At 46.4% G+C, this 26,816-nt stretch overlaps 1 protein-coding gene across 8 annotated transcripts; it reads left to right on the forward strand.

Annotated features, from left to right (window-relative positions):
- The first annotated feature begins 279 nt into the window (after positions 1-279).
- Positions 280-26,611, forward strand: GJC1 (gap junction protein gamma 1). Of its 8 annotated transcripts, none has more exons than XM_055789986.1 (5): positions 330-396; positions 11,501-11,573; positions 20,175-20,289; positions 22,226-22,301; positions 22,429-26,611. In XM_055789986.1, exon 5 carries the CDS (start codon positions 22,448-22,450, stop codon positions 23,627-23,629), a length of 1,182 nt encoding a protein of 393 aa, XP_055645961.1. In that variant the 5' UTR covers positions 330-396; positions 11,501-11,573; positions 20,175-20,289; positions 22,226-22,301; positions 22,429-22,447; the 3' UTR covers positions 23,630-26,611. The 8 variants fall into 8 exon arrangements, with proteins under 8 accessions (XP_055645962.1, XP_055645961.1, XP_055645963.1 ...); XM_027783080.2 differs by lacking the exon at positions 330-396 and adding an exon at positions 1,145-2,429; XM_055789985.1 differs by lacking the exon at positions 330-396 and adding an exon at positions 10,081-10,396.
- Positions 26,612-26,816: the final 205 nt, after the last annotated feature.

Consider the following 26,816-nt stretch of genomic DNA (forward strand, 5'->3'; position numbering starts at 1 on the left):
CCTGCTCCCAGTGCCCCGTCCCGCTCGCAGTGCCCCCGTCCCGTTCCCAGTGCCCTTCTCCCGCTCCCAGTGCCCCCGTCCCGTTCCCAGTGTCCCCCTCCCGCTCCCAGTGCCCCCGTCCCGTTCCCAGTGTCCCCCTCCCGCTCCCAGTGCCCTTCTCCCGCTCCCCAACCCCACGGAGCCGCTCCCGCACCCTGTTTCCAACCCCCCACGCCGAAGCCCCCCCGCACCGCCCCCCGCGGCGCACACCGGGGCGGGTGGGCTGGCGGCACGAGGGGGCTTTGCGCATGCGCCCCGCGCCCCCGGCCCGGGCTCGGCGGCCCCGCCGCGGCGGCGTGTGTGGGCGGCCGAGGGGCCCGGCCGCGACCATGGGCTGGAGCCGCGCGGGGCGGCGGCGTGAGTGGGGCGGGGGCGGCTCGGAGCGGGCCGCGGGGCGGCAGCTGCGGGGGGACCGAGCCGGGCGGGGGGGGCTGTGGGGGGACCGAGCCGGGCGGGGGAGCTGCGAGGGGACCGAGCCGGGGCGCGGGGGGATGGCGGGAGCTGCGAGGGGAGCGAGCCGGGGCGCGGAGGGGCCGAGCCGGGGCGCGGAGGGATGGCGGGAGCTGCGAGGGGAGCGAGGCGCACGGGGCTGAAGGGAGGCGGGAGCCTGCGGGGACCGAGCCGCGGGCTCCGAGGGTCGCAGGGGCGCTGCGAGGGTCCGGGGGCAGCCGCTGCGCCCCCCGCCGCCGCTGCGTGGGCCCCGTCGAGCCCGCCCAGCCCCGCTCGCCGCTTCGCCCCTCGGGCCGCGCCGTGTGCCACCCACGGGGCCCGGCCGTCCCGCTGCGTCCTGCCCCAGCGCCGCGTCGCCGCCTTCGCTGCGGGCGTAGCGCCGGGTGGCGGCAGCGCCCGGCTTCCCTGGTGGGCGTGCCGTGCCGTACAAACTCTCCTTGTCCCCGATCGTAGGTCCAAGTAACAGTTTGGGGTTTTTTTTTTTTTCTTTCTTTTTTTTTTTTTTTTTTTTTAATCATTACTTTAAGAGGCACCGGCTCCGTGCCACCTCGCTGGCGCACGCTCCTGGCAGGGCCGCCCCGGTGCCTCAGCCCGGCCCGAGGCCTCGGTGGGCCCCTGAGCTCAGCCCAGGCAGCGGTGGCGCCCACACGAGCCGAGGCAGCAGCAGCTCCTCGGCCAGGCCAGACACGGTTTGTAACGCTGTTGACAGCCTGAGTTAACCTCGTCCCGAGCGAACGTGCAGCCGTGCACTTCAGCGTTTCACCGTGCTTGATCCGAACGCAGAGCGCGAGGAGAAAATTCCGGCCCTGTATCCAGTAATGAAAGTTTTGGCCTCTGTTGGGCCTAACTTTGACCCGTTGTCATAGAGCCTCACAAGAATGACATTTGTACAGTTATTTTTACGGGTTTTTTTTTTTAGCTGATTCTCTTTTCTACTGGTAGGAATTAGTTCTGACGCTTTCTGGTCATTGTGACCTTGCTTCCCGGCGAAGTGCTGGTTTTGTTCCACCGTCAAATTGATTACAAATAGGTGATAGTGCATAGAGATTTGATTAGGGCATGGATATGCAGTATGGATTCTCGAGCAACAGTTGGTAGCACCGGATGCAGCTTTTTCATTGTGTGTTTAGTTAGTGTTTAGAAATAAGAGGAAAGAGCAAAAGCCTTGTCTTTGGTAGACCATTGATTATTCTGGTTATTATTTCCATGTCTTCTGCCCACTGTAAGTCGAGGATAATTGGTAGAAGAAAAAACCACCTGTCCCACGGTGATGTTCTGCGAACCAGCCCTCAGTCCAGTTACCAAACCCACCTTTGTTCAGGCCATTTGGAAGGGGAAAGCTGTTGTTTTCTGTCAAGACTTGCGATTAAGCAAAGGAAAGGTGCCCTTCTTTCTATGTTTGGTTCTTTCCAAGTATATTCCAAAGTTATGCTTGTGCTTTCCTAGGGGAACGAGTAAGCTGCATTCTGCGAAGCGGAATATGTAAGAATTTTTAAAAGAAAATGAATATACAAACACGCAGGTAATTTGAGCCTTGTTGTGCCATTCCTTATTCCCCCCATACAACTGCAGACAGCTGAAAGTCCTGTATTTCCAGCAATCCTAAAATTAACTCCAGCGTTTCTGCAGTTCTAGAAAGGCAGGAGAGGACAATGTTTTCCCTCTTGTGTCGCGCTGGTGACTAAAGCAGGTCTGAAGGGCTTGGCGGTGGGTGGGGTGAACCGTTACATATTTTCTGTGTCTGACGAATGCGCAGGCTGCTGGGTCTCCGTCCTTCTCCTCTCTCTGGTCGGCGGCAAAAGCTGCTAATGAAATGAGCTGTCCTGACGATCAAAGCTGAGTTAGTTTGACTGCAGGGATTTCCTGCGCGACAGCGCAGCCAGGGATCCCGCGTGGCCAGGGGGCTCCTGACCATGTCCGGCGGCTGAGGAGGAGGCCAGGTAAGAGGATGAGGGGCTCGGAGCAGAAGCTCAGGTGAGCTGGAGTTGGTGGTGCGCTGAGAGCGGGCAGCGTGGCTGCGTGCTTTGGGGTCGGTTGTGCTGAGCGTGGGTGTCTGCCCTGGGAGGATTCTTGTGGCTCCTTGTAAGAAAACAACCCTTTTGCAATGTATTTCTCAAAAAATGGTAACTTGAGTGACATTCTGAAATGAAATGGCAAAGGATGGGGCAAAACAAAACAAGGAACATACGTTAGTACGCTTTGACACCTACATTTGAGGGTTTGTGTTTCAGATCCCAGGAAACTTGTTTTACAAGACCATCTCTTTTTAAAACTGCTGCTATTTGTTGTGGCTGCTTGGGTTCATCACCCATCTTCTCTCATCTTTGTAGTGGCTTTTCAAACCAGCTTTTATGAAGTTTTAGATCGGTTTGTGAGAAGTTATTAAAAAAATCTTAATGGCTGGCTGTACCCTCATCAAAGGGACTACCGTTAGCACGTCTAAGGCTAGTATTGCAAGTTCATATTATCACTGATTCAGTGGACTATTGAATTACTGCTAATAGACAACATTGTCATTTAAAAAATGAAGTGTTTTCTTAATTGATGCAATAGCATTAAGATTTGGGTGGGTTTTTTTTAAAGCAACTCACAAGTCTGAATGTGTGATTTTAAGTGAGGAATTGTCATAAAACATCTGTTTTCTAGGTAGGTTCCCCTGATACCCATTCTTACCCCTTCATTAGTGATTATTTTCACCTGTTACGTCAAAGCAGACAACCAAGTAATTGCAGGTAACTCACAGGTGGTGCAAATATCAGTAAATAACTGAAAAATTGGGGTCACAGACTTGAGAGCATGGCAGCTTAGTTTGAACAAGTTAGCGAAGAGCCCTGAGAGGGTTGGAAGACATGCTGACGGTGAGGGCTTTCAGTGGTCCTGTCCGCCTCTTAACAGAGGAAAGGTTAAAAGAAAGCTCATTAACAGTTTATGAGTGAGTTCGTGAGGACAAAGGTATAGCAAGGCAGCGATCAGATGCTAGGCAATTTTTGACCAATTGTAAGAATTTACTAAGTATTTTAGTATATGCTGATGAGTTTTAGTTGTAGGCACAGTTTTTCTGAAGACTTTTCTGTGGTTCAAAAGGTAATCGGTTTGGGAATTGGGTTGCTTTGGTGAAACTTTATCTTGAAAGGTGTTTTCTGGCTTTGTATGGTTTTATAGCTGACAAGGGCAAGATTTAAAAGCAAAATTCTCATAAGCTGTGAAATCTAATCACTTATGGAGACTTCACGATGAATTTTAACACAGAGATTTGTTGACTTGGTAATTTACTGGCTGCCAGCAACTTCAGTGACTCCCAAACCCCCCCCCCCCCCCCCCCCAACCTCTCCAAAACATCGCTTTTAGCCTAGAAAATGATGAGGTCCAGTGCACTTCTTGCAGTGCCTGCCGTTGTGCATGGGTGTAGCTCAGCCACTGAGGACCAACAAAGCAACCCAGGAATACGCAGCCCAGAGTTGTTTAATCCTGAAGGCGCCTGCGTTGGGTATCTTGTGGACTGGGTTACTGAAACTCCTGTGCCTTAGGTACTTCTGCTGGGGAAGCTGGAGCTGGCAGGCGCTTGCAGGGCGGCTGACGCTTCTTTTTCGGCCAAGCCGTGATGCTGGAGGGTTACAGCCTAGTGAGCTTTCAACCCAGAGCTGCTAAATCACAAAAGGGTGCGTGTGAGCTGGGAACGGGGGCACTCAGGCAGGCTGTGCTCCTCCGGTTAATTTTGGTGATTTGCCCGTGTTCCCCACGTGGTCATTTGTACCTGCAAGGGGCCATGTGGCTGAGAAAAAAAGTTATGAAATCAGTCTGTAGCATCACTATTAGCATCAAGCTGGGAAGAGGGAGGCAATTTTGTGGCTCTTTTCTAACGCCGCTTCAGGTTTTCGCCGTCTATTTTTTTTAAACATCGGCCGCACAGAGCAAGTTGCGGCAGGTACCTCACTTATGGCTCAGCCTTATTGCTCAGGCAGGGTTTTCTGAATAGCGGCACAAACTCAGACAACGGTAATGGATCATTAAACAGTTGGAGTAAAAACCTCAGCAGATAATGGACCCCTTTGTTGTCTGGCCTCCCTGTGGTCCGAGAGGATGAGCGCTGCTGTCTCGTTAGGAGGAAGGTGATCCTTTCTTCCCACCCTGTTTCCAGCTTTTGGGTTTTGTGCTGCCACTCAACAAAGTGCTTTATGGAGTTTGTGCTCCAGACTTCTTTATTTTTAATCTGGTTAATAGGTAGTAAATTATTGTTGTTAAAAAAGTTCCATTAATATTCCCTATTTTTTATGGTTGCTGTACTTCAGCACTGCTGACATATACAGGGAAGCGTGTTCCTTCCTAGCATCTCTGCCCAGCACACAAGGCGACTCCTTGAATTACAGATGCACCTCTGCAAAGTGGTCCCTGGACTACAACCTGGCCAGCTCCTCACGGGTGGCTGGGAAGTGATCCCATTTGCCGTGCCTTGTGAATGAATATTTTATTGCAGAACCCTATGTCATTATCAGTCTTTCCAGCTGGTCTTTGCATTTCCCACGAGCAGCAGGAGTGGAATTCCACTGTCCCGTACTTGTGCCATGTAATAATGTGCTGTGCTTTTTCTTGTCTGAAGTTGTTGTTAATAATGGTCAAATTCTTATTAAATCACATTTCCCTTGCTGTGTGCAGTATTGCTTGATGTTGAAATTCTGCCTCTGAAAGAAACCCCATGCTTTTTAAATGTCTAAATTACCTATTCACTGGCTATTCTTCATCGCGGTTTTGATAGGCTGTTAAAAGCCAAAAAAAAAAAAAAAAGAATTTATCTTCAAAATGCTCCTTGGAAGGGAAGAAGGGCAATGTGAAATTTCCTCTTCTGACCTCGTACCATAAATATGAATTGTTATCACTGCTTGGGTGGTGACGCATCGTTCTCCCCCAGTTGTGGACTGTCTGGAAGATCTGGTTGGGATTTTTAAAAACTTGGCTTTTCCTTCGTGTAAAACGAAGATTTAAGGTGAAAGTTCCCAGGTGTGCTGTGGGCTAAATTGACATACGGTGATGTATAAGAAATCCCTTTTCCTTCTGCAGATGTAGGTAACTTAGTTTCATACCTCAGTACTGGCTAATAATTCTTTAATGATTATATCTCAAAGAAGAACCCAGGGATTTAAGTCATAACACAAGTTACAAGGTTTTCTGACACTATAAATAAAAAGCTATATTTGGAAAAAAAGAATGGTGTATTTATGGACAAAACTATATTAAGGGAAATGTGATGGAAAAATTGAGTCAGATGAGCTGATGTATGAGGCATTTCCCTATGGAGTCATTGGGCTGAAAAATATTTTATATGCCTAAACTTGAACAGATGCTTCAACACACTCACACATACAATCCCTCCCTAGTTTAATATTAGCGGTTCTGTTCATACCACTGTGATTAATTCACAGACCAGCCTGTTTTAGTCTCTTTTCCGGGGGCTATGGGGTATATCCAGATCATCCAGGTGCTTAAGCCCGTGCCAAACTGTAAATATGCAAGCAACCTGGTTATTAGCAGGATTTCTTCCAAGCTTTACGTTAGGCATGTGCTTAAACGGCTCACTGACCTGGGATTTACATTTTTACACAGGAATGAAGGATTTTTCTCTATTACCTTGCTTAGATGAAAATCGTTGGAGTCAGCCAGCTTTTTTTGCCTAAATAAGTACATGAAACCAGCTTTCAGCTCTTACAGATATTAGTTCCACCTTTTTAGTTACAAATTTGTCAGAAAACAATTCTGAGCGTGCCTGACCTCGTTTAAGATACTGTTGAAGTACGAGAAGACATACATATGGATGACCAGCAGATTTTGCCTACTGTTCTTTTTAGTACAAACGTCGTGTTTGGTGGTGCTGGAGAAGTGGCTGGCAATTGCATTTTATTTTTTTCCTTTGAATACTCGTTGTGGTGTTCAGCTCAGCTGTTAATCTGCTTTCCCCGGGTTATTTGCCTTGTAGGTAGCTGTGTGCAGCGCGTCTTCTCTTCTAAAAAATCCCCAAAGCCCTCCCAAAAAAATGCAGGGTGCTGGAGCCAGTTGTTTCCACTTTTCTGATGGAGCTAAACTGGTGAAGGGATGTGGAAAAATGACTTCTGGGTCTATATCTAATGACTTCTGGGTCTAAACCTGGGTCTAGCTGTGGTGCGCCTCGGGAATACGCGCCTTAAGGGATGAGTGATGGTGCTGATGGCATCAGGGGATGTTGGCTCCTGCTCACGGTGACATCCCAGTGTTGGACACTTGCGAGTGGTGCAGCCGTGCCAGACTCAGGTATAACAAGTCATTGTAAAATTCTGTATCTCTGTCATGCTTAAAATAGCAGAGAGCCTGGAAGAGTGATCGTGTTTCTTGTGTGTTTCCATGTTACCTTCAGGGTGAGTTTCTGACTCCTTGGTAACTCCGGGCAGTCTTGCCCGTTACGGATTCAGGGGCTGACAAGTAACACTGCGTAATCCGGGGGCCTGGGGTTACAGAAACATCTGTAGGCAGGCAAGAGGCTGGGTGCTAGATTGTGCACCTGGGGCTAGCCCCAGTGTTAGTTTTTAAAAATAATTAAGTTTCTTAATGTGTGTCTTGCAGGTGTGCAGTCTTTCATGCAGTATCTCCTCCTACACATCTCCCAATTTTCATGGTAAACATATTTAAGTATTTGAGAAATGACTGAATTTTACTTACTAATTCCCAAGAGTTACTGAGCTGACATTCAAATACATAGTTAAACTGTTTCTAAAAGGACAAGAATTTTCAGAGTGGAAACTGTGATTCCAATGATATTAAAAAAAATAAAATAAAATTTTAAGTGTTTGGAAGGAAGTACACAGTGATCTTCCGTATAGCCTCATGGAAATGATCATCTTTATTTCTTGGTTCATGTAGTCTTTGCTCTTTCTGGAGTTTACTTGAAATGTTCCACCTCTGTGTCAATACCCGGCTAGATTTGTATTCCTCAGCCTGCTCTTGCTCTCTTTGCAATCTGTGGCAAAACCTTATCGATCTGGATGCCTGCAAAATCCAATTCCCTGGAGGATTGTGCTGGAGAGATATCGACAGAAATAAATCATTGCTGTCCTTCAAGCGTGCCTATTGCCTGAGATTTGTCCAACAAGTAAATACTGAATACCAATCAGCTGTAACTTATCAATGATTAATAACCTGAGTTACCAATTACTTTTTTCCTTTTGCCTTCCACCAGCACCAGTCTTTTCGCTGATTTATTAACGCACTCTTCCCACAGCCCCCAGGGGAGACACTCGCTCCTGGCTCCTTTAGAACAGCCAGGAGCTGTTCTAGCTGGAACAGCTGGATTGTATTCCATGTCCCCCTGGTTCGGAGTTTTGTTCCTGACACTGGCCCGAGTGGAGGCTACAGCGAAGGTGCTGGAGAAGCGTGTGTGAAACCCCTCTCAGCCTTTTGACTGCTTTCTGCCTGGAGACTTACCTGTTGTGTGAAGCATGGTCTCTTGGTTGGTTTTTTTTTTTCCAGTTTTTAAGGGGCTTTCCTTCTCCAGGCTACTCCAGATTTTACAGCTCCCTACTCTCTTTCCCCCCTTTGGATTTCTCACTGTTCTTCCTACACCAGCCAGTCCATACCTCTTCAACAAAGCAGTTTCTGTTCTTCTCTGTTTCCGTGACAGGGGATAGCGAGAGTGACCAGGGCTGTACACCGTGGCCAGGACGTGGGTGAACCACGGGTGCTCACGGTGGCACAGCAGCGCGTGCTGTTCATGCACTTGCCCGTTGCTAACACTTGTAAAGTGCTCTTGACTTTCTGGACTGTTCTGAGTGGTTGAGATTTTTTTTTTTTTTTTTTTTTTTTTTTACTTATTCAGTGTATGTATCACTTAATCTATCTAGAATTTCATCTGACATTTTATTGCCAGGTTACTTAGTGTCACAGGGTCCTTCAGCCATTTTTCATGGTTGCTTATCTTCCTTGCCTTGAAGATTGCCATCAGGATCCTTGGTCGCATCCCACCCACTTCACTGTTGCGTTGTACTCAAACAGCATCCTGGTCCCAGCCTCTCTGCCTGCGAAACTCCACTCTGACCTCCCTCCCTTGCAGGAAATGACTGTTTACTCCTACTCTGTTATCTTTCACCCAGTTGTTTTTCCATGCAGGGACAGTCTCTTTTCCAGTGTGGGCTTTTGGTGTCCCTAAAAGAAGCTTTTGATGAGAGGGACTTGCAGATCTTAAAAATCCCTTTGTGAGGGTGGAAGTCCCTTTACAGAAGCCACACTGACTTTTGCCCCAGTAGGTTGTGATTATACAGATACATCAGCTGTCCACTAATTCTAGTCTGTATAACGTTGTCTAATTAGTCCTGTACAAACGCTGGGTTTGGAGGCCTGCAGTTTGCCATGATTTTCTTTGTAAGCCTTGTCTTACAGAGGTGACGTGACGCTTGCCTCCCTGTACCAAGGCAATTTTAAGAAAGGCTGTAACCAGATAGACTGTTCCAGCTCCAAGCTCCGTTACCTGCTTTGGTGAATGCCACCACATCCTCCCCACCCATTACTCGTCATTTTGGCTTTTTATTCTGTAACCTCCACTCCAGTCACTTCAGCTTCCCAGAGAGCCCCTGGAGGAGTGTGGCTGGCGAGGAGGCTGGGGCTGTTTCTAGTACTGTGAGTGTGCATAAAGAAGTCACGTAATTTTTCCTGTGTGGCATTGTCATCTCTTTTAGTAGCATTAAGAAATGGACGTGTTCCAGGTGGTGTGGCTTTCTGCAGGGCAGCTCCCTCAGGATGCAGATGGATATCTGAAGTTGTAACAAAGTGATGGGGGAGCAGCTGTTTTAGTCATAGGATAGATGGGAGCAACACGGCCAGCAGGTTGAGGGAGGGGATGCACCCCTCTGCTCTGCTCTGGTGAGACCCCGCCAGAGCTCTGCGTCCAGCTCGGGGTCCCCAGCACAAGGCAGACATGGACCTGTTGGAGCGGCTCCAGAGGAGGCCACAGAAATTACCTGAGGGCTGGAACAGCTCTGCTGTGGAGAGAGGCCGAGGGAGCTGGGGTCGTTCGGCCCAGAGAAGGCTCTGGGGAGACCTTACTGTGGCTGTTGGATACTTAAAGGGGGCTTACAAGGAAGACTTTCCTGGGGCTTGTAGTGACAGGACAAGGGGCAGTGGTTTTAAACTGCAAGAGATCAGGTTTAGACTGAAAATAAGGAAGAAGTATTTCGAGATGAGGGTGCTGAGGTGCTGGCGCAGGCTGCCCAGAGCAGCTGTGGATGCCCCGTCCCTGGCAGTGTCCAGGGTCAGGCTGGACGGGGCTGGGAGCGACCTGGTCTAGTGACAAATGTCCCTGCCTGTGGCAGGGGGTTCGGCTGGGTGGCCTTTAAGGCCTCTTCAGACCCAAACCATTCTGTGATTCTGTGAACTTGGCAGAGTAGGTATGGGTTGCCTTAGTGAGAGAATCCACCAAATAATCTGTGGTTTCTTACTAGGAATTATGTCACTTGCAGCTGATCCCCCTTTGAGTGAATGAGGATTTGTGATACGGTGAACGCTCAAAAGGATTAAGAATATTTTTGCAAGCAGACCTGCTCACCTCTGCATTAGAAAATGGTGGGGCCCTTTGCACGTGCCACTGATTTAACCCTTCAGAGAACTGGTGAGGTGATAGCTGGTGTAGATGGTGATAGATCTCTGAATATGTGCTGGGTGGAATAGTAAGGCTATGTCTGCATTCATCACTAAAGCAGTCTACTGTGTTAACTTTTTTTGTCTCTGCTTCGTATTTGCCTGTGAACTGTTTATTTTGGTAATGAAGATGGGAAGTTACTCGTATCCAAACGTGCAGCAAGGCCTTAGCCAGACTTGGGAGCGAACCGGGTTTTCCAAAGACTGCAGAAGCCACCAGTTTGCTTTCTAAAAGGAGGTCCTCCTGTTGGTACAGGTTCTGCTATATGTTCGTATTATTTTCTTTTAGTTGTAAGAAAAGTACGGTTTTATACAATTTCTGGTGTTCTAGGTATTTTTCTAACTGAGGTTTTTCAAGGCCAGACCACTGACCTGACTGGCGCTTTATGATCCTGTTCACACTGATGCCCACTTTGTGTTGAGACAGTGAATTGTGATTTTTCTGTGGTCTCGATAGATGGTGGTGGTGACCCTGCTGTCACCTGGTTGGAGCTTGAAGAGAACATGTACAAAATAAGCATGAAGTTCACTCGGTGGCTGAGGTTGTATCAAAATGTAACCACCCTCCTAAAATCTTGAAAACTTGGAAATAAGAAACTGGGGGAAGCTTAGTACAGTCACATTGCCCACAGTTGTGCCTGTAGTATCTCGGTGTGCTTTTTTCCATCTCAGCAGGACCAGAAAGCAGTATATACCATAGCCTTGTCCTGTTCGCACTCTCACATCAAGTCACATGCTTGGCTTAAGCAGTTTCCATGCATCTGGGAGGCTAATCAGCCTTAAATTTGCTGCTAATTTTCATAATCTCTGTTGATATTAAGTCTGATAACAAATACATGGCCATGTAGAGCAGTCAGATGGCAAAAAATGACCTGCCTGCTACTCAGTGCTTGGTGAAGTGTGCCTTTCTCTGGGGCATGAGGCACAGTGGGAAAAGGGCTTCTAGCTTCCTCTTAGAAAACAGAGTTATTTGTGGCTATTCTCAGAAAGAAAAAAACCCACCCAGCTGGTACGCATGTGTTCTCCCAGCTGGTGTGATGGAGCATAGGGAGTTTTATCAGCGAGTGCTTCAGGTCTCTTCCCAAGAGGGTCTAGAGAAGTGTTCAAGTCTTTCAGAAAATTACGATTTTGGGTTTCTTATTTCACTACAGGAAACATTTTTTTTCAAGAAATAATTCACTTGGTGAATTTATGTGCATCTTCATATCCTAAATTTTATCTTTGGCGAAATAAAGTTGTTAAGACTTGTTGAACTCAAGCTGGAGTAACGTTTTAATGCCAGTATAGCAATCTGCTCTGATTTACTGAGCTCCTTTCCTCATAACAAATCATACTTAAAACTCTTCAATTATTTCTGCAGGTTAGTGGCACTTGAGGGAAGTCGAAGCAGCAGGCCAGCATTTGGCAGGAACGCAAGCAAGCTCGCCTGGCAGGTTTGTGTGCTTGCTGCTGTCTTGTAGCAGACCCCTTGCTCTCTGCTCTGGAAGGAGCACCTGTACCGTGCACAGCCCTGTGTGCACGGGGCATCACGTTGCTAGAGGGGTTTTGACAGTCTAGCGAGGTGCTGTCATTCTGTCCTTGACTGTAGGTGTTCCCCACACCATCCTCATTGAGTGTTGTGGTATACCGGTAGCTGACAGTGAGAAGGTGACCTTCTGGTGTGGCTGGCTGCCATCTTCCCGAGCTTAGTGCTCTCTACCCAGGGAGATGTACGGTTGTGTGAAGTCACAGAGGTCTGCAAAACTTGCTGGTCCTCCATATCGCAGCAAGTAGAAGGTCTGACCAGGTTTAGCAGAGCTATGGCAAGCGCTGGATGTCATGTAAAGCAGTTGGTAGTGAGGGTTTAGTGTCCCCATCTGCTGTCTGAACATCCTTCCTTCTCTAAAAAGCTGCTGTTGAAGCAAATGTTAGATGAATTTGGTGTAATTGTAGGGTGAGGCAGTGTCTCGTACTAGACCAGATGACAGAGCTGGGAAATAAAGGTCTTTTTTTGAATTTGGGTCACAGTGAAATAACTGCCATGTTGCAGAATGGGTGACTGGGGACATGGTGGCAGACTGTGTCATGGTATGTGGTATCTGTTTTATTTACAAGCCGTTCATGCTAGTTTTTGAGGCTTATCTATGAAGCAAACACTATCATAGTTTCCTTTGACTGTCATAAAATGGTGGTGAGGGAATTAGGTGTTCATCCCCATTTGATTGCCTCCGCTCAGCCAAGTGGCAGCCTTTTGATGTACAGGAGCCGACAGAATTGCTCTCTTTTGGCTTCTCTCTCCTTTCCCGAAATGGCTGTGAGAGTGATATTTGGGTCAGCTGCCTCCAGTGTGTCATTTTCTTTTGACACTCATCCCTCTGAGCATATAGGAGGAGCCCAGTGGGGAAATGCTGTGGTGCTGTTGGCTGCAGTGGAATCGGGAGTAGTTAAAGGGGTGTTGTGGTTATTTGACTCACTAATCACATCAAGACGGGGAAATCTCTCTGATGCCTGACTGAAACGGTATGCAAGTGAAGATGGCCTTTACCCAGACCCTGTTGCAAGAGGGATGGAGGGACCCAGGTAAGTGCACAAGTGCTCTAGCCTGTAAAAAGGCTGTTGCTCTCCAGCAGTGTGTCTCCCTTGGTGACTTTGCTGTGGATCTAACACGCAATGGTACTTGTGTATTCCTTAATTTGGACCAGAGACCTTTTGGGTCTGTCTGGGAAAATACGTTTTTTCCTTCTTTTCTTGCTGCAGTGCTCTGGGTCTTGGTGTGGAGGTGTCTGTTGCTAGGTCGGAGGTGTCAGGGCGTTGTGCTCCTGTTCCTTTCAGCGCACAAGTTGTTTTGCTTTGCCTGGACTCTGCTCTTCCCCTGCGTGTCTCGGGGTGCAGCCCCGTGTGACAGTGCCAGGCCTGCCTGCACAGGTGCTGTTGCAGGTGCTGTCCTGCAGTTTCTTTCCCTCTGCTGTTTGCAAGCTGGCAAGCATGTCCTGAAATGAGCTGAATTTGTGGGATTCATTAAGCAAGTGTGAGCAGTAACCCCAGCCCTGCTGTCCGTTGCGCTCTTGCTTTGGATTGGTGTTGGTCACTTAGTACCTGCCTTTTGCCATCATCCCCACAGCATCTTTTCTACCTTTACCCTTCCATTGCCTGTATTTGTTAAAATAACTGCTGAGAACACAGGTGCGATAGTCAACAGTACAATATTTTTAATATTTTAATAACATCTTGTGTTTATTATTATGCCAATGCTGGTGGAACCGCACAGGGTCTGTCAGGGGGTGACTACACAGCAGCAGCCTGTGCTTTTTGGGGCAACTGTCCTGTACTGTGAGCGGGAAGGTTCTTAGGTCACAGTATCACTTGCCTGTGTGTTTCAAGTCCCTGTAACTTGTGCCCCCTCTATTACATTCATTCTTACAGGAAAAATTACCTGGCTGATGTTGTCCCAGACTCTTCTCAGTGGTACCCAGGGAATGGTGAGGGGCACAGTTTGAAACACAGGAAAATCCACTTAAACTTCAGAAAAGCTTTTTTTTTTTTACTGTGAGTGTGGTCAGATGTAGGAACAGGCTGCCGAGAGAGCTTGTGGAGTCTCCATCCTCGGAGGTATTTAAAACCCGGCTGAACATGGGCCTGCCAACCTGCTCTCAGTTGACCCTTTTTGGGAGATAGAATGTGGTAGTTTAAAATATCCCACCAGTTGGTGGAATATTACACATTTTTTAGGATAATGCATATGAGTACAAGGGAACCTAGAGGTTAAGCATCTTCAAAATATAAATGACTGAAGTAAATGGGTGGTTTTGTCACTTACAAAGAAGCAATCGCAGTATCGGACTTGTTGGGCATTTGGTGTGTTTGATCTCTGAAGTATTTTGGCAAGTGGTAACACCTCGTGTGTCTGAAACAGGGTTTAGTAGCCATGAGCTAGGGAGCACGTGGTGTCTTTTCAATTGGATATCTAGTTTGGGAGCAGCTCCTAGAGAGAACTTCTTGGTGTCTGGGAGACGACTTCTGTATCTGTACGATCATCTCCTGGAAAAGCCTGCAGGATCCACTTAGTATGGAAGAAAGGGAATTGACAGCTCGGTCAGGAGCGTTTTGTGGACCTGAATCCATACAGAGACCATGCTCACGCTGTCTGAAGGTCATTTCAGTTGGTCGAAACGGTCGATGATACCCTCCTGATCTTTGGGTTTCAAGGGTACAAGCAGCAGTCCCTGGCCCTGTTGTCTGCAGGCAGTCTGGGCTGGCAACCCGAGAGCTCAGGTTTTGATTAAACACTTGGCCTTGATCTTCAAAACAGCAGTGTTGGGTGTTTCCTCTAGTATGGCTTGAACTTCAGCTTCAAACTCTTTGCAGAAGAATAAAAAAATTTGCCCTTTACCTACCTTGCAATTCCTTGTTTTCAGTGTCCAACAAAATTATGCAGGTTCCTAACGCACAAGTTGTGTAGGGAGAGGGGTTGTTTGCGCTACAAGCTTCAGTGTTGGCACTGGGCTGGTACAACCGAGGTTTGGTGCGATGCTGTGTCAGTCTGACTGTGCCTTGTTGCCCTGAGGATCAAGTGTTCCGTTGCAGAGGCTGTCAAACAGCACACGGCGTCTTGCCGTGTAATCTGCTGACCGCTTTATTTTCTCCATTATTACATTTCACATCACCAGAGTGCAAGCATCACCTGGGGCTTGCTTCTGCTTCTTGATACCTCAAGTCTGTAGGACAGATCTGAAGAACAGCCTGCTCAGGTTTGCCAAGCATCTGACGACTCTGCTCCGAGTCGCTACAGAAATGCCAAATTTAGGAGCTCACTATACCAGCCTCCGAGCTGGTACACCTCATTCCCATTGTTTGGAAAGCTTACTGAATGCTGGGCATGTATCAAGGGATTCAGGCTAACAAAGACCCCAGAACAGGTCTCCGAAAATCTCATGAGAGAATAGAGACTCTACAGCCCAGCCTCCATTTTTGACAAAGCCTGTTCTCACTGCAGGCTTCTGCTCTCCAACGAACTCGAGTCAGGCTCACAGTTCATCATGTCCTTGTGCTGCGGCACGGGGTGCACGGGCTGCCCCAGTGGACACCGCTCTTCCAAAGTTGGGATCTCGCATGCTCTGGGGTGTCTGCCCTGGAGACGATCTTCCTGGAGGAGCGTGGCTGCTGTAGGTGAAGTAAATGCTAGTTTTGGCCAGCATGAAACACGCTGCAATTTCATTTGAATTGTGTCACTGCAGGGGAGTGTTGCTAAAATTGTCACTTGGCTTTCCATGCTGGCATTACCTAGAGGGCACGCTGAGGCTACTGGAGGTTCATGTCTTATCTGCACATTCCGGTTTCTTTTTAAGCTGAATGCTTGGGTGGGTGTATGTACATTGATTTTCAAAAAGATACGTATTTGACATCTTTATTTTTTTGACAGCACAAGAATCTTTTTATATCTCTACCTCTTACCCATATTTTAGTGTTCTGTTTATATCCTGCATAGGATCTGCAGTCTCGTAATTCAATGAGGGGTTTTTTAGACTCGAGGGGAATTGGTCTGGGGAGCAGCAGAACCTTGTTAGCATGCCTGGGATTTGAAGGCACCGTTCAGAAGTTGTTTCCAAATTGACATTGATGCTGTGGCTTTTTCATAACTGTTCTCTGCTGTTTGCCATATGAGACTTGCCAGATGACAGATTATTTACTTGAACAAGTGCTGTGTGTTGTCCCAAAAGTTGCAGCCCTCTCACTCCCAAATATTCTATAATATAGATTAAATCTAAAATTCAGTACAGTTGTTTACTTAGTCTTTTTCAGCTGCACAGTACTGTAAACAGTTTTGAAAAGCATGGGAATAAAGTTGGTGGTGATTGAGCCGGCTTCCTTTACAAATGATGGAAGGATGATAGCAGTGATTTATTTGTCTTACCCCAGGAAGATCCCCACATCCTTCCCCTTGTGTCACTTAGGAGGATGGACACTGGAATTGCTGCTCAGGTCAGGAAGGCAGGTAGCATCGGCACAATACTCAACAGGATTTGTGGTGTGCTGGTATGTTGCCAGTGCTGGGTCTGGCCACAACTTTCTCCTTTCTTAATAAGGTCTTACTTATTTTTCAGGTTTAACACAAAAAAAAAAAAAAAAAGAAGATCCCTCATGCTTCCACAAGAATAATTGTAAATCATGCAATTTCTTACATTTCAATGTAAATGAGATTTGAATGAATAATGCTAATTATTTATTCATCCTAATTCAAATCTGGTTTTAATTAGCCTGTGGGCCCAATTTTACTTTCATGCAGCATGAAACCTCTTTTGATTATCAACAGAATTGCCATGCATTTATTCTTGATTTTTTTTCTGCTCAGCACATGATTTAAAACTGCTTAAAAACAAAACAAAACAAATACATCATTAATAAATTAATCAAATTTCATTAGCGTGACATGGGAGGACATATTTTAAGGGAAAAAAGTTTTCCCGTAAATATATTCCCCTTGACAGTTGCCTTTTGGCTACAAAATCTTCCTCCTATATATGTGTTTGAGACAAACCTTGTCTGAGAAGGTGCTGGTGAACTGAAATTCAGAGGAACCTGAGAGCTTCAGCTCCCTGTTCCCCTCCAGGGGCTGGGTCTCACGGCTGGAAGGTGTGCTCCTGCACTGCTCTTCACCTCTGTTCCAGGGAAAACTCAGGGATGAGCTGAAGCCCATAGCCAGCTGTGGACTTAGCGGGGGGAGGGTGTCTCCAGAGATGATGGGAACCGTCGAGTCCAACTCTGCGACTCGCAGGACTGCCTGACACTAAACCAAACATCCACATGCTGCCTGCTGTCATCGGGCTCAGATGCTTTGGGCTACAGCTGCCAGTTTGTACTGGAACAGGGTCAAGGGCATCCAGTTTGTACTGGGAGGGGGCCCAGCCTGTACTGAGAGGAGGCCAGGAGATTCAGTTTGCGTAGGAACATGGGCCAGTCATTACCGGGAGATGGCCAGAGGATCCAGTTTGTACTGGGATGGGGCACAGTTTGTGCTGACGCAAGGCTGAAGGCATTTGGGACTTGACAGCCTGGAGTGAGGCTGTTGGCGGTTGTATACGGCACCGCCTTACAGGTGCCATACATCCTGGGGGTCTGGAGGCATTGCTGGGAGCTTTCCTCCAGAGTCACCATGGTTCCAGCTTCTTCCATCCTTCCTTGTCCCACTGTCCCTCCCTGCCACACTTCAGCTGTCTTATCCAAAGTCAGAATGTTAAGGTTGCTGCAGTAAACTGCTCCTCTGAGGTGCTGTTCTTCCCTCCCTGACTGGTGGGAGACCATGACAATTAGATGAGAAAGCTGAAATGAGATGAAATCAACCCCGCGTTTAAATTCACATTTGAGCCACACATGGGCTGGATAGGGGAAGCTGCACACAACAGGGACTGTTCCCTGTCTGTCTGTACATGAACAATAGCCATGTTAAAATAACTCAAGAGATTTCCTGCGGTGAATCTCTTAACCTAAAGCTAATTTCTTTTTTCCCATGTACCTGCTCCAAATTCTTCTTTATTCTTTCTGGATGGCCGCATCTGCAAAACTTTATTTGCAGGAGCCAGCTTGCTGTCAGAGATAAGCGTCACATTATTTGCATTGTATATTCTGGCTGCTCTGAGGAGCCTCCTCCGCTGGAAGTGCTGGAATGAATTTATGACAAATACAAGGAATGAAAGTCTCTCTCAAATGCATTTTCTGCCATGACTTAAATTAGCTGAAATTGCTGACATTTTGCCTTTTTCAGAAGCGTGTCAGTGTCCATAGACTTTTGTTTCAAACAATGGAAAATTATTGAATTAAATAGTATCAGAACACAAAATCTGAGAGATGCTAAGTGTACGTTAGGTGAAGGTTACTGCAATATATCTGGGTCCTGCAGTACGTGTGTTGTAAAGGCAGGAACATGCAGCCTCTGACCTTGGCTGATCTCATGGAACTGAAGGATACTGCCATTTCAAATGCTGTAATTCTGTTTGGAAATTTTATGTTTAATTTACATAAAACATAAAAAACATATTATGTTTAATTTTGATGGGCTGAACATTTCCAGTGAAAGAAAGGGGTTTTTTTATTTACAGGTCATTTTTTATTTTACAGGTAATTTTACTTGAATCAAAATGTTTCCGTAAAGACAAGGAAGTTCTTTGCCTGCTGGTTGACTCTCCCTTATTTGTGTCAGTAGCTCTGCTCTGGACTAAAACTAAATTTAGAATGTGACACTTTCTTGTTGAAGAGAATCGGAGCTCTTCAGCAGCTTCGCACCTCTGCAGCCAGAACTCTGTAACTGGCAGGAGTCATGGTTATTACATGCTTGTCTGGTGACGTCGCCATCCACATCTGAACGCTGTGGTTAACATAAATGTACCAGTCTGTGTGGTCAGCGTCTGTGTGTAGGTTTGTCACTGTTCATTTATATAACTGGTGGAACCCAGGACGTGAACCCCGTCTTTCTCCTGAAGCCCGTTCTAAGTGGGCCAGAAGCCCTGTGCCCTGCAGTGGCTGTCTTCTGCTCCGAGCACGCTGCCGAGGGAGCGAGGTGTCAGCCAGCCGCGGGTACGGGGTCTGCACTGTGGAAAGCTGATAAATGCCTCAGAAGAATTTATTAGATGTGGAGGTAGCAGCTTGTCTAAAATTAAAGGTTCAGTGGCCCCTCTCCTGTTGAAACCAGTGCTGATGGCAAACTTCTCAGCTCATAGCCGCTGATGGGTAAACATTGGCAGTATCTGAAAATGTGAAGGCTAGTTCCTGCTTTTATGTCAAATTTACATTGGCAACAGTACTTAATTCATTTCAAATTTACTTAGTAGTTTACTTTTAGAAAAGAGTTTGGTCCTGACATTTTCAGCAAGGGAAAGTTAACCCCTTCTTAAACTCCCTTGGGTTTTGTCTCATTTTAAATTGACGAATTACAACATGTCAGTTAGTGGCATGTAGAAAACTATAGAATCATAGAATTGTTTAGGTTAGAAAAGACCTTTAAGAGTGCAGCCGTTAACCCAGCGCTGCCAAGTCCACCACTAAACCATGTCCCTAAGTGCCACATCTACACGTCTTTTAAGTGCCTCCAGGGATGGTGACTCAACCACTTACTTGAGCAGCCGGTTCCAGTGCTTGACAACCCCTTTTGGTGAAGAAATTTTTCCCGACACCCAATCTAAACCTCCCCTGGCACAACCTGAGGCTGCTCCCTCTTGTCCTGTCCCTTGTTACCTGGGAGCAGAGACCGCTCCCCCCTGCCTGCAGCCCCCTGCCAGGCAGCTGTAGGGAGCGATCAGGTCCCCCCTGAGCCCCCTCCTCTCCGGGCTGAACACCCCCAGCTCCCCCAGCCGCCCCCCATCAGACCGGTGCCCCAGCCCCTTCCCCGGCTCCATCGCCCATCTCTGGACACACCTCAGCACCTCCCTGCTGGCCACACTGCTGCTGGTGCAAGCCAGGATGCTGTTGGCCTTCTTGGCCACCTGGGCACACTGCTGGCTCACGTTCGGCCAGCACCCCCAGGTCCTCTCCCACCGGACACAGCATGCCCCGTTAGTGCCCACGCCTGGTGACTGGATTGGCAGTGCAGCTTGGTGTGAGTGCGAGTGCTGTGGCTCTTCCCTCCGTAGTCCCCAGTTCCAGCTGTGGGGCTCACGTGCCTTTTCTGTTCGGTGTGTTGGAGGCTCCTCAGGCGCACAGCGTACCCCGACCCACTCGAGCTGCCGGGGAGTGCCGAACCTGCGGGTGTCTGAAGGACAGTCTCTTGTCCCACTAATGCGGGGCTCAGGGTTGCAAGAGCTGTACTTGGGTGCCTTTCTGAAAGGGGTGTTTAGGGTGTGAAGTCACCTGTTGCAGTAAGGCAATGCCTCTGGTTTTTCCTGTTAAAAACATGTTATTTAAGCCAATTCTGTCTGCAGAATAATGGTTGCGTAGAAAGAAGAGCTATGATTGTAAACCTTGGATTGATTGCACGCGCAACTGACAGCCACTAGATTATAATCCTTTATTTTCTTCCCCTGTTTCCCAGCTAAATAAATTGAATTCTCTAAATCTCTCACTTTTAGGCATCTTCCCCGTTCCTTCAGCTGGTTTTGAGACTCACATGTTCACTCTCTGATATTTAAGCAAGTTCTGAAGGATGCAGACACAGGCACCGAGTGCTGTCTTGCTAACAAGGAGGTAAGATCACCTTCCTTGCCCCTATTTGCATGTGATGCAGCCAAGGGTTGCATCAATCATCTCTGCTGTATCACCAGCTCGCATTGAGGTGCTCGTCCATTAGGACCCTAGCTCCCCTCCCTGTTAACTGATGTCCAGGCAAACTGCTCTCCTTCGGGGAAAAAAAAAAAGAAAAAAAAGACTGCTGTTCTTGTTCTTAGCTGCATGTCTTTGCATTAAGCTTGGTTGAAGCGGTGGTTTTGTTTCAGTGGACTCAGCCTCTCGAGCAATCTGTGTTTTTCTGCATCGCTGATAACTCATCTTTATTTGTCAGCCTGCAAACTTCTGTGCCACTTGCAGATTTTGTCAGCAGCCATTTTCTGGTCAGGTCTGAGGAAGATACAGCCTAGTTGCCAGGTCTATTCCTGGTCTTTGCAGAACTTGCTATAATTACATGCAGTTGATCTTGGTTCTAATGTGGGAATCATTTGTCAAGACCTTTGTTACTTTTGATTCATTGAATTTGGTCTTTTTTTAATACTCTCCTACGCTATTTTTTCCTCATGCTGTCACGAAGTAAAAAATCAAATGTCCTACACAGCCCATCTGCATTATGTCTGTGCTGTTGCCTTTTCAATGAAACACTGAATTTCACCAGAAGGGGGATTACATATATATCCTTTAATTCTGTATTGACTGCATCCCCTCATATTTCATTATTTTGCCTGTGAGCAACTCTGTAGTTATACAGAAGAAGTTGAATAGTTGCAAATATTAGTTTTCTTCCAGTCTCCTGCAATTTCTCCAGATCTTAAGAATAAATCACTTTTAAGATGAGAGTGCCAGACTTGTCCAGTTCTGGTTTTAGGGTCTTTCACCAAATGTTCTGATGCAAAAATTTCTGTTAATAATGTTTGAAAAATTGGTATTTGACATCATCAGAGGACTGAAAGATGTCTTATCCCCATGCTGTAACAACATCAAACAGTTCTTCCTGTGCTCAATGTTTTACCAGTTTCACTCCTTTGAGCCTCCAGGTGGGCCTGTAATGTCGCTACGTGTTGTTCATGTAATACCGCATAGGGTTGCTAGCTGTGGGTTTCCACTGATGGTTTTTTACTGTTAGGTTTGAGAATTTATGGAACCAGAGAATCGTTTAGGTTGGAAAAGACCTTTAAGATCTTCCATTAACCCAGCACTGCCAAGTCCATCATTAAACGATGTCCGTAAGTGCCACATCTACATGTTTTGTAAATACCTCCAGTGGTGGTGACTCAATCACTATGATCTCCCACCTAGTACCTCATCTAAAATTTTTGATAGATTGCTTTTTTTAACTAGATTTTCCTTCCACTCCCCCAAACCCATCACAAAACACATGCTAAAGTCTTCTCTGGCTCTGGAGGGGAGATTTTTAGCCTCCCGAAGGGACTGAAGCCAAATACATACAATGTTTTGAGCATCAGGTTAGAAGGTAGATGTTCCTTAGGTCAAACCCTGTCTCTGGGCTGGACCTGCAGGGTAGCACTGCTCGGGTCACTTATGTTGTCCTGCCTTTAAGTTAAAGATAACAGCAGTTGCTAGCTTCTCGGGTTTGGGCTGGCTGATTCATTTCTGTCTCAAGACAGCTGGCATTGCCCTGTGGAGAAAACAGTTTCTCTCTGTGGGCTATGGTCAAGGTCGAGATTGCTAGCTCAGGCTTTAACAAGGCTTGGCCACCTCTGTGCAGTTAAAATGAATCTTGTGGTTCGTGATGGGACGTAGCCAGCGGAGCCCATGAAATTTCACGGGAGCTTAGCTTTCGCTCCACTGTGTTTTGGAGACCAAAAGCCTCAAGTGTAAATGTTTTTATTAATGTTTGAAATACAGAGCAGCCGTCTCTCTCTTCTACTCGGGAGTAGCTTTGGGAACGCATTTTGCTTGTGAAATGGCAGTTAACTGCTGCTTTCTTTTGTAGCACGCTTCTCAAAACCCTGCAGAGGAGACGTAGGATCTTCAAGCAAATTCTGGCAGCTGGAGTTTCCCGGTAACAGGTGATGTTACAAACATGGTTGCATGTTGGTTGTAAAATTCTATAGTTCTCTCTCTTGGTTGCATGTTGCACTGTTCAGGCTCAAGCTGATGAACTCATAAATATTTGGGGGTTTGTTTGTTTTTTAGATAAAACTATTAGACCACCATGAGTTGGAGTTTCCTGACCCGTCTATTAGAGGAGATCCACAATCACTCAACCTTTGTTGGCAAAATCTGGCTGACAGTGTTGATTGTATTTCGGATTGTCCTAACTGCTGTGGGAGGAGAATCCATTTATTATGATGAGCAAAGCAAGTTTGTGTGCAACACGGAGCAGCCTGGCTGTGAGAACGTTTGTTACGACGCTTTCGCTCCCCTCTCGCATGTGAGGTTTTGGGTCTTCCAGATCATTCTTGTTGCCACTCCATCTGTAATGTATTTAGGCTATGCAATTCATAAAATCGCCCGGATGGTGGAACACAGCGAAGCTGACAGAAGAATCAGGAGCAAAAGCTTTTCCATGCGATGGAAGCAACACCGTGGCTTAGAGGAAACGGAGGAGGACCACGAGGAAGACCCAATGATGTACCCAGAAATAGAGCTGGAAAGTGAACGGGAAAATAAAGAGCAGCAGGCCCCTGCTAAAGCCAAGCATGACGGCAGGCGGCGAATTCGTGAAGATGGACTCATGAAAATTTATGTCCTGCAGCTTCTGGCGAGGACTACCTTTGAAATCGGCTTTCTCGTGGGTCAGTATTTTTTGTACGGCTTTGAAGTCAGCCCCGTATTTGTGTGCAGCAGGAAGCCGTGCCCACACAAGATAGATTGTTTCATTTCAAGGCCGACCGAAAAGACCATTTTCCTGCTAATAATGTATGGGGTGAGCTGCATGTGTTTACTTTTGAATGTCTGGGAGATGCTCCATTTGGGATTTGGCACAATCCGAGACACACTGAACAACAAGAGGAAAGAGCTAGAAGACTCTGGTACGTATAACTACCCTTTTACTTGGAATACGCCATCTGCTCCTCCTGGCTATAACATCGCGGTCAAGCCAGAGCAAATGCAATATACTGAACTGTCCAACGCCAAAATGGCCTACAAACAGAACAAAGCCAATATAGCTCAGGAACAGCAGTATGGAAGCAACGAAGAAAACATTCCTGCCGACCTGGAAAATCTGCAGAGGGAAATTAAAGTGGCTCAGGAGCACCTGGACCTCGCAATCCAGGCTTACAACAACCAAAACAATCCCAGCAGTTCCAGAGAGAAGAAATCCAAAGCAGGCTCAAACAAAAGCAGTGCCAGTAGCAAGTCAGGAGATGGGAAGAACTCTGTCTGGATTTAATGTTGGCTGAGTTCATATATTGTGTTTTTTCTCCTAGTTTATCATAACCAGCAACCCCTTGAATAATGGCTTCCATTAAGTAAATATTTGACTCTGCTTATTTTCAGGGATACCGTTGGCTAGTGATTCAACCTCTCAGAAAGGGTTTGTATGCATATTCTGGGATTATAGAACTTTATTCTTCTGTCTTCCAAGTCAGGAGACACATAGGCATATTTAAATCATTCTCATTGAACGGTTTATGCTGTATGTACAGTATTATAGTACATTTATTATGCACAATTTTTTGTATTTGTACACTGGATCTCTGATGTTGCGCTTTTTTATATTAATGAGGAGAAAGCAATGGGTAGCTGTTAGCATTTTGCTAGTTTTATTACTGTGGTCCACAGTTTCGTCGTTGTTTCCTTGTTTTAAACGTAAAACTTTCTATGCTGCATTTCAAAAGTGCCTTGAACATGCAGACAGCACAGAGGAGTCTCCGGTTATCCAGGCAGCCCACAGGTGCCAGTCACTGAGCAGCAGAGCAGTGAAAAATTTGGAAAACATCTGTTAACGGTGCTCTTGACTCTTGTCTTTTACAAAAACGATGTGCTACTTGTAAAGTGTCATACTATAGCCACGATGTACTACAGTTTCCCTCCTGTCCCTCCATGGAAAATTACTTACAGGAAAAATGTGTGTGTGTGAGAGTGCTTGCATTCAGAGTGAGAGTGCCAGCTGTAATGCAGAGAGGGCTCAGACCTCCCTGCAAGCTGTATGCAACAGGAGGGAAGGGAGACTTCAAACTCCTGTAAAACAATTTAGGGAAAAAAAAAAAAAAAAAAAAAAAAAGTAAATAGAAGTTGCTGGATTCAGTAATTCTGTATCTTCATGTGGTATCTATGGAAAGAGATGCTTTTGAGATCTGCTGTTACGTAACGCCCTGCTCCCCAAGGGCATGAAGTTGTTATGATACCTTTTGGATAAGATTTCTGTCTTTTCCAAGGTAATCTGGTTAGATGGAGTCACGGTAATTTTGTTTCTCCGTGCATTACACTCGAGGAATAACCTTCCTCTCCCTGCAGCCAGGACACATGAGCTGTCTGTAAGAGTTTTATGAAGCTCTTTCCGAATATCAATGATACTGCCTTATCCCAGACCCCTCTTCTTTCCGTTATGTCAGAGGAATTTAGTTCAGACAGAGCAATACGTATAATTTAGATTTCTGCTTGAGAGACCAGTCAGATTTGGCGTTTTGTGGGTTTGGCATTAAACTTGAATTTATAATTAGAAAAAGGAGAATGCGGTATTCGCTGCCTTTGGCGGTGTCTTTTTGGCAAGGATGCGCATTGATGTTTGAGAGATGCTGATAAAAGTGTATGCTTTTTGCTACTATTTATAATGTATTCAGGACCTTGCTCTGCTCTCTCTTTTTTTTTTTTTTTTTGGTTAGGTTTTTGTGTGCTTTAATATATTTGGGGGGCTTGTTTCAAGCAGGACTGTGGTATTTTGAGGCTAACTCAGTCGTTAGTGCCCTCGTTACAGCCTAGTCAGGAGCAGGGTTGGGAAGCAAGGCTCCGTGGAGGACACCGGTAAACCCATACTCGCTTCCTGTCCCGTAGAACAGCTGAGCATAGGCTTTCTGTTAAAGTTGAGCTAAGGGGATATGAGCATATGCTCGCAGTTGTCCTCTACCCAAGCACTTGCTGAAAATAGGCATTTTGCTGAATTGATTTTTGGTCTGGTTTCACTGTCCAGGCGTGGATCCCAGCTCTGCTTTGGGGGACATAAGGGTGCCCAGAGCCAGTGCCACCCTCTGCCAGCGAGAGCTTCTCTGGTTCACCTCCAGCAGAGACCTTTCTGGCTTTTTGCTTAGCAGCAACTCCTGGCCACTGCTCCGGGGAAGGAGCAACCTCTGAATTTTATGCAGGAAAGTTTCAGGGTGATGTCTGTAAGCGAGTGTAAGTAAGTAACACGGTAAGTACAGAGCAGTTTTTAAAAGCTTAAGTGGACTTGCAGGCAGGGACAGCTAGCCGTGAGATGGGACTAGCTCTGTGGGATGAGAGGGAGTTTATTAATAGCACTCCTCTAATTAAACAGGAGTCTGAAGAGAAGCACGCTGCCTGAAGATGGGCAGAGAGGGTTTGCTAGCAGAAAGCCGTGAGTGTGATGGAGAAGCTGGGTGGAAAACGTGTTGTCTGAAAGTGCTAGGGAAAGACATTTGGAGCCTGGAGATAAACACGGATACATGGCTACAATCCACTCCTCCCGACACTGGGGTTGTTCTTTTCAGCTTGCCAAAAGGGTTACGTCGCTCTTAACCCCTTGCAGTGGTTTCGGAACAGCCTTTCACCACCAAATGTCAAGAAGTGAAAATCCTTTCCTGTTGCTGCTCTCTACACAAACTACAGCAGTTTCTTGTTAGCGGCTTAAAACAAAACTGGTTCATGGCAGCTGCTTCCCCTGTTGTTTGTATTAGCCATTTCCCAATTAATGATCTAAACCATTTCCGCTTAAAGCTACCGTCTCAGGTCAGTCCTGTGAGCTTTTGTCCACACCAGTAGATGTTCCCGTTAGTGAGCAGAGTGTATAGAATATTCCAATCCCAGCACTGAATTCATTCCGAAAATGCAAAGTAATGGAGCTGTTTCTATTACTGTTTTTTTGTTTTCATTTTAATTGTGTATAAAGTGCACATTTTCTTTGAAACTGAGTGTTTGTTATTAGTAGAGGATGTCTGTTAAGCTCTAAATGTTCATGTCTGTGACTGTATTCAGTTTCAAAGTATCAGGCTTGATTTTTCCTTTTGAAGAAATGATACATGCATTACTTTAAAGTGCTCTCTTGCTTTGGCTTAATGTAGGCCATTCCAAAATAACCGTTCAGAAGAGACTTTTGGACAAAAAATACTGAACGTAACATGGGTTTGTGTTGTCATTCTCTGGTTTTGGATGCAGTTTGGCAAAAAAAATATTCTATTAAATCCAGTGGATTACTCCAGTCTGAGTGAGACGGCTTCTTTTTTCTCAGCAGTAGAATATGCTCTGAACATGTGAGGGAAGGAGAGGGATATTTTAATGATTTGTCTTAGAGCCACAACTTGGAATTTTTATATATTTGACCTTGTTTAGCATAATAAAGAGTTGGTTAGAAACCAGCTGCCTTTCTGCATGTGAATTGCTCTTCAGTGACAAGAACAGTTGCA

Source organism: Falco peregrinus, chromosome 18 (genome assembly GCF_023634155.1).
Source record: "Falco peregrinus isolate bFalPer1 chromosome 18, bFalPer1.pri, whole genome shotgun sequence".
Lineage (NCBI taxonomy): Eukaryota > Metazoa > Chordata > Aves > Falconiformes > Falconidae > Falco > Falco peregrinus.